This window comes from Pistacia vera, unplaced genomic scaffold (genome assembly GCF_008641045.1).
Source record: "Pistacia vera cultivar Batoury unplaced genomic scaffold, PisVer_v2 Contig298, whole genome shotgun sequence".
Taxonomy (NCBI): domain Eukaryota; kingdom Viridiplantae; phylum Streptophyta; class Magnoliopsida; order Sapindales; family Anacardiaceae; genus Pistacia; species Pistacia vera.
In genome coordinates this window covers 405,598-413,477 of record NW_022196110.1, presented here as the reverse complement: position 1 = coordinate 413,477, position 7,880 = coordinate 405,598, and the positions used below count along the sequence as shown (strand labels likewise).

The window sequence follows — 7,880 nt, the reverse complement described above, 5'->3', positions numbered from 1 at the left end:
TTCAATAGAATTTACCTGCATACTTCCCAACTGTTTTTGAAATGCTGTAAGTTGGGCTCAAATAGCCATGTATCATCAACTTCATGAAGACCCATATATTTCTTCGACTGCATCCTCTCATTAGGTCTTTGATAGTTATTACTTGCCAAAACTTCAAGCAACTCATGAGCTTCTTCAGGTGTCTTATTTTGCAATGCTCCTCCCGATGCTACATCCACCATTGTTTGCACATTAACCATCAATCCATTATAAACCGTTTGGACTTGCATCCAAACTGGCAACCCATGGTGTGGACACCTCCTCAGTAGTTCCTTGTATCTTTCCCAAGCCTCATATAGTGATTCAGACTCTTCCTGTAGAAACGATGTGATATCATTTCTCATCTTCGCAGATTTTGCTGGGGGAAAGAATTTGGTCAGGAACTTCTGTGCTAATTCATTCCATGTTGTGATCGTTCCTAGTGGTAGTGCCATTAACCACCCCTTTGCTTTATCCCTCAATGAAAAAGGGAACAATCTCAATCTGATGGCGTCATCTGACACTCTATTTGACTTGAAGGTATCACAAATCTCTAAAACGTTCGCAATGTGCAGATTTGGATCTTCCTTCAAATCTCCCTTAAACTGTACCGACTGCTAGATCATCTGGATGATTGCCGGCTTTATTTCAAAAGTGTTGGCTTGTACTACTGGTCTAGTTATACTGGACCTACTGCCATCAACCGTGGGAATTGAGAATTCCCTTAATGTTCTATTTTCTGCCATCTCAACAACTATGGCCTCTCGTACTCTTCTCTCTTTGTCAAGTCTTCTTGCGATTCTTTCAATCTCTGGATCTACAAGAACCACTGGTTGACGTCTAGCTCTTCGCATAAACTACACAGAAAGAGAGAAAAAGTGAGATCACCAACTAACAGAAAAGAACAGCAAAAATTAAACCAATAAACAATTAAACAAAAATAAAACTCCAATCTAGCTAACTAAAGAAAAATTCAATGTTAACACAAAAATCAATCCCCGGCAACGACGCCAAAAACTTGATGCATTGTTACTACAATATGCAATATAGCAAGTGCACTAGTCGCACAAAGTAATAAAGTGATAAGTAAAGTATCGTTCCCACGAGGATTGGTTGTTAAGCACTGATTTTCCTATTTGTTTTCAAGTTGGAGAAACCGAAAGTGTTTGGATTTATGGGAGAATCTAAAGCTAAAATGAAAGAAAAATCTAATAAGTATTAAAAAGCTAATTAATGAAAGCAAGATTAAAGTAGGAGTAAATTCAAGTAAAGTAAACGGTTAGGATTTTGGCTTCATTAGGACTCTATGGATTAATTCTACAAATTATGCTACTTCTACACTCACATGCACGGATTGTAAATAGAATTCCCTAAGTTGTAAAACAAACCTTCTCAGGCTATAAATTCGTACTTTTCCCTATTAAGCTTCCGCACCCAACAAATTGAAGATTAATAGATCCAAGTTCATTAAGCTAATGGAATCCTAGATTGATTTCATTGATTCTCAAACCTATCTCTAGCGTTCAATACAACAATGGTGATTCCTCAAGAAGCTCAACATGATTCATTTCTCAATCTCATCATGTTCAACAAATAAAATCAAAGAAAAATCAGAATAATCACACAATCCATGCAATAGAATGTAAAAGCAACAATAATCTATTTATTAACCATAGAAATCCGAATTACATCAAAACCCTAACCCAAAATGAGTTAGTTCATAACAAAATTAACACAAATCACAAGAAAAATAGTAAATACAGCAGTCAACATGTTGAAACAAAGAGAAAAGAGTAAAGATCTCCCCTAATTGATGAATCCACAAGGTTAAATCTCAATTCTTCTCTTCCTTTCTCCGCAAGATGTCAAAGCTGCTCTAAACCCAGACGAACCCTTCTCAAAATTTTCAAGTTTTTCATATATAGTTGGTCCCAAAACCTAAAAACTTTCCTAAAATAAAACTGTGTTTTAATTAAAAACTGAAAATCGCAGACTTCGCTGCGACGAAGAATAAACTTCACCGCAGCAACGAATTCCTGAGAGTTTATCGCCGCGGCGAACCTTACTGAACAATTCTGAAATTACGGAATTGCCCTTCATTTGCTTCCTTGCTTGAATCTTCTATCTTCGGTGCTTTCCAATGGGAACAAGATTCATAATGCTTCAAATCCGCTTTAGAACTTCTCCGAATTCTGAGATTCGCTCGCTTCTAGGTCCAGGAATTCGATTCCGCTCATTATTTGCTCAAAGTGCACGTTTTGGCTTGAAACATAAAATATGTGAAATTAAGTTGCAATTCAGGCAAAAACGGCATAAGAAGTATCCAAAATTCAGCCAAAAAGCCTAAATAAAACAGTATAATCCTCGGATTATCAAATTTTATTCAAGAGCTCTCTGAAACAGGAAAACTTGGAGGTTTAAAGTACACATATTGGGATGAGAGCTTTACAACAAATGTGAGTGCACTATGGTATAACTTTTTTAATATCAACATAGCTCCCCAGCAGGTATGACATTCATTGTTAAATGGTATCTAAATTGGAAAATGTTAATGCTAAGTAGAATTCGATTATTATTAAATAAGATTAATTTTTTTTTTAGATGTAATAGCTACTAAAAACACAATTATGAATTAAGTTACATGAAACTGTTAAAGTCTAAGCTTAGCCATTCATTTTGCATTTTCTAAGTGCCTATTTATGGTACCGTCTTCAATTTTAATAATTAACATGACTGAATCTTGTATTCATATTGTTCATAGAAGGCAACAGTGATCTTAAAGCCTTATAATTTGCCTTACTTTGAGAGACAGACATTGTTGGACATGCTTGCTATTGTTGTGATATTCAAGGTGACTTTTTTCTTATAAGGGTCAGGGCAGGGCAGGGTCAGGTCGAGATGGTGATGGGGAATGGTGTTCTTGTAGTGAGTTTAATAACAATTTTGTAAATAATTTCTTATAATACAAAAACGACAACATTTTGATTTACTTTATGCTTTTACAATCACTTTAAGCTGCAGTACTTAAGTACTAAAAAAATGACATGGTTTAGCTTTTATCCAACAATATTGCGTTAGTTTTGTAATGTTTAAAATTAATATGGGTAGAACTACAAATTGTACATCCTTGTTTTGCCTGAATCTTTTTTTTTTTTTTTTTTTTTTTTTGGGTGACGGGGGTGTCTGGGCCAACTTGCTTGGTTCTTTTGCTTTCCCTTGATCCTTGATTATGTCTCAAAGGTCAGGGTGCTAGGCAGATTTCCCCCTTTAGGTGTATTCCTTTCATTCTTTATAAAATTACGATTTACCGAAATTTTTGTTTTGAAATATAAGACATCGTTTATGTTTATCTGCTTAAAATTAATGCTCAATTNGGATTTTTCTAGCTATATGCGAGATGTCCATGATGAATGCAAACGGTGCCTTACCTTCCATACAAATTCTTATGCAGCTTCAGCAAATGCAAAACGCAAGGATCGGCAATTTAATGAAGGGGATATGGTTCTTGTTCGTTTCAGGCCAGAGCTTTTCCCTCCGAGGAGTTTTACCAAGCTTCATGCACGCCGAGCAGGTCCTTTTAGAGTAACCAAGAAGTTGGACACTAATGCATATGTTATTGACTTACCTTCTAATTTTGGTATTAGCCCCGTTTTCAACATAGAAGACCTTATGGAGTTCATGGGTGATGTCGATTAAATTTCCGTAATACCGGTTCCAGAGGTAACACCAATTCTCCGAGTTCCAGAAACTACAGCACTGCGAGACAAGATTGTTGCCACTCTTGACCATCAATTTGTTACAACTCGTCGAGGCGGATATTACAAGTTCTTAGTGCAGTGGAAAAATCGTCCAAATTCGGACTCTGTTTGGTTGCAAGCTTCAGAAATCAAGCGTTTACATCCACATCTCTTTGCTGTTTACCCTCGTCAAAACTTGCCAGAGTGAAGTTCTTCAGGAGAGCCGGCAATTGATGCAAATCTAGAGAAGGATACCCCATAATTCCGTAAACAATGGAGCTGTTATGATATGCAGAGGATTTTTAGGAAGCTTATGTATTTGTCGCAATTCTGTTCTTTTTGTTCTGTTTATTTCCTTCCGAGTTTATTGCTTTCCTAGTTTACTTCTTCCTAGTTTATTGCTTTCCTAGTTGGAGTTGGAGATTGTAGTATTGGTTTGTTATTTAAGGAAGAATGGAGATAATGAAGGCAGTTTTTGACCATGCAACGAATTTGAATTTTCTTTGGAGTGATTCCATTGTCACAAAGAGATTCTGTATTTGCCCTGCTACTGGTGTTGACGTGAGGTTGATCCAGGAGTCTTGGCACCACCTCCATGTACAAGCAATCCTACCGATGAAATTAACAGATTCCCATCAGTTGGAGAAAATGTAAAAAAGCTACAAGAGTATTTGAGAAATGAAAAGCTCAAAACAATTTGCATATGGGGACTAATAGGAGTGGGGAAAAGTACGATATGAATCGTCTACGGCAAGAAATTAAGGTACCTGAAGACTTTGACATTGTGTTTTGGATAGAGGTAAGCAGAGATAGAGATAAAAGATACATACAAGAAGAGCTTCTGAAGCGGCTGAAAGTAAATCCGAAAGAACTCGGTGATGAAGAACTAAAAAACATGATTTATGTAAAGCTGAAGAACTACCGGAAGTATTTATTGTTGCTTGATGACGTTTTTTCAAATATTGATTTGGAAAAAGTAGGGATTAATGATGAACACAAAGGAAAGGTGGTCATTGCATCGAGGTATAAACAAGTTTGTATGGGGACGAATGAAGAGATAGAAGTGCAGAGAGTGTCGGGCACGGATGCCCAAACTATGTTTTGGGATAGAGTGGGCATGGATTTGAAGTATAATCCACACATCAAGACACAGGCAGAATTGATTATTAAGTTCTGCAGTGGCATGCCATACCTGATAAAGTTGATAGGAAATTACTTAAGTGTAATGACTCGTGCAGAAAATGTAGACTGTGAAGCGATATGGCGAAGCACATGTGATCTATTGACATCACCAAGGGGGAAACCAAAGGGAGATTTGGAAACAGTTTACAAGTCCCTTAAATTTGAAATTGACAAGCTGGAACCAGATGACAAGTCTTGCTTTCTATATTTGGCAAGTTTTCCCTCTATCCATGAACTTCTTCATGATTATATAATTGAATGTTGGAGAGCGGAGCAATTCTTAAACGATTTCGTAGAGCTTGGTGGGGCACGTAACTATGGGTGTAGTCTATTGGTGCACTTTGTCAACCATTTTCTTTTGGAAAAGGGGACGAAGGAGGCTCAATATAAGATGTTCGAGTTTTATCGACGAGTCGCGCCTAGAATTGCCAGAGACGACAACAATTGTGTTCAAGAGTCAAGGATCTTAGTGACTGGTGATTCATTCCTATCCTGTTTGCCAAATGAGCCCAATTCTAAAAGATTCTCGACATTGTTACTTCAAAAAATTAGTTGCTTTCCACAAATTCCATCACCATATTTTGAATTCCTTCGACTTCTTGAATTGTATAAAGCTAAGATCGAAACTCTTCCATCATCAATCTCCAGTTTCAGAAATCTCAAAGCGATGTTCCTAAAGAATTGTGATCAATTAAGAGTGCTTTGTGATGAGATAGGAGACCTTTATAATCTCGAGATTCTGGACATACGTCATACTGGAATTTATAATTTGCCTCTGGTAGGAGGAAATTTGACTACTCTTAAGTGTTTGAGAGTTTCAATTAGGAATGGTGTCGGGAATGAAGACCGTGTTAATGGTCAGGCGAGGCAGGTGATTTCTCCTAATGTTCTTGCACGGCTTCATTCACTGGAAGAGTTGGGTATTGATGTGAATCCAACTGATGGAAGATGGAATCAAATTGTAGAGAGTGTTGTTGCGGAAGTTGCTGCTCTTACAGAATTGACCACTCTCTGTTTCTACTTTCCTACAGTGAATAGCTTTGAGACATTTATTCGTACAAGTATGTCGTGGAATTTGAACAATGAGTGGAGACCTGAAAGACTCAGATCATTCAAGATCATTGTTGGTCAGCAGCAAGAAAATTCTCTTACTGAATTTGATGCCTTTAGATGGTCAGCTGAAAAGCGTTTGAGATTCTCAGCAGGTGTTTTTTTTTTTCTCATTAAATTACAACAAAAGCAGTCCATTTTATATTTTTGGTATTGAAGGCTATGGTTTGATTTTAATATGTGGATAATTTGTTTTGTATCTAATTCATTTATGGTTTATATTATCACCATTTGTAATTATTATTATTTTTTGTTTATATATTATATGCATTTTGAGGGATAAAATTTATTCTATTCAGTAATCAGTTGCATTTTTTTATTGTGACGTTGGCTTAAAAAATTTAAAAAAAAAAAAANAAGCGTTTGAGATTCTCAGCAGGTGTTTTTTTTTTTCTCATTAAATTACAACAAAAGCAGTCCATTTTATATTTTTGGTATTGAAGGCTATGGTTTGATTTTAATATGTGGATAATTTGTTTTGTATCTAATTCATTTATGGTTTATATTATCACCATTTGTAATTATTATTATTTTTTGTTTATATATTATATGCATTTTGAGGGATAAAATTTATTCTATTCAGTAATCAGTTGCATTTTTTTATTGTGACGTTGGCTTAAAAAATTTAAAAAAAAAAAAAATTGTACTTTAATTTTTTTTACTAAATACTTGATGAACAGAATTTAATTTATATTCGTCTTTATGTGACTCTATATTCATACAGGTGAAGCCTTTCCTAATGCAATTTTAAAGATATTGAAGAAAGCATCGTCTTTTGAGCTAATTGCTCATAAAGCTGCCAACTTATCAGTGTTTAGTGCTGATAATCTACAAGGGCTTGAAGTTTGTGAAATTAAAGATTGTCCTGAAATGACAAGCATTATTGATGGTGACGGCGCCGCGTTTCAATGCCTAAAGAGGTTGTACATAGATGGTCTTCTAAAATTGGAGCACATTTGGAAAAATTCAGTAATACCAGAGCTGAGTCTTATCCAGCTCACAAATTTAAAGCTAAAAGGATGCCCTATGCTGGAATTTTTATTCTCTGAGAAAGTGGCTGTACAACTTAAGGAGTTGCAGTATATGCAAATTGAGCAATGCAAAGTCATTAAAGAAATTATCAAGGATGGAAGTAGAGTTGAATTTGAATCCAGTGCCTTTCCTAAATTGAAGAATTTGGAACTCATTAAGCTTGCCTTATTGTCTAAGATTTGCCGTGATGTGTCATTGAAATGTGATTCTTTGGAGACATTGACGATTGATGCATGTATGGAGCTAAAAAATTTCCCATCTACTTTCCAGGGCGCAGAGAAATTGAAAGATATCTACTGCAATCAAAATCTGTGGGATCAGTTGGTTTGGCCGCATGATGGCAATGCCACTAAAATCCGTTTTGGAAATCTGCACAGATCCACATAAGGTAAATCAAACTATCAAAGACAACTTTTTAGACGTATTTCTTTGCTGTGCTTTTAGATGACAATCATCAAAGTTTACAGGACTGATTTGCATAGCTTCTTTGAGTTTGCTCTGTTTGCAGGCGTGGATTTGCGGGTGGTAAAAAGGTACTACTCATCTAAGTGAATCATTTTCAGGGGCTTGTTGCAGGATTTCAATGCCAAGTTTACGAGTTTCCTTTTCGGAGTTATGCTCATTGTTTATGAAGTTGGCAAGCAAGTATTGCTCTATAATTTGTTTCTAAGATTGGTGTATGATTTTGAGTAAAGAGTTGTATTATTATCTGTGACTTTGTTTGGGAAGTTACATAACTCCAGGTGGCAAGCAAGTTTTGTTCTATAATTTGTTTCTAAGATTGGTGTATGATTTTGAGTA

At 35.9% G+C, this 7,880-nt stretch overlaps 1 protein-coding gene and 1 non-coding gene across 2 annotated transcripts; both read left to right on the top strand.

Moving 5' to 3' along the window:
- Positions 1-279: 279 nt before the first annotated feature.
- On the top strand, positions 280-386 carry LOC116135355. The gene has a single exon (XR_004128872.1). It is a non-coding gene; the product is annotated as a small nucleolar RNA R71 (small nucleolar RNA).
- Positions 387-4,352: 3,966 nt separating this feature from the next.
- LOC116135265 (probable disease resistance protein At4g27220) lies at positions 4,353-7,880 on the top strand. The gene is made up of 2 exons (XM_031420960.1): positions 4,353-6,142; positions 6,772-7,880. The coding sequence occupies exons 1-2, from the start codon at positions 4,459-4,461 to the stop codon at positions 7,464-7,466; spliced, it is 2,379 nt and encodes a 792-aa protein (XP_031276820.1). The 5' UTR covers positions 4,353-4,458; the 3' UTR covers positions 7,467-7,880.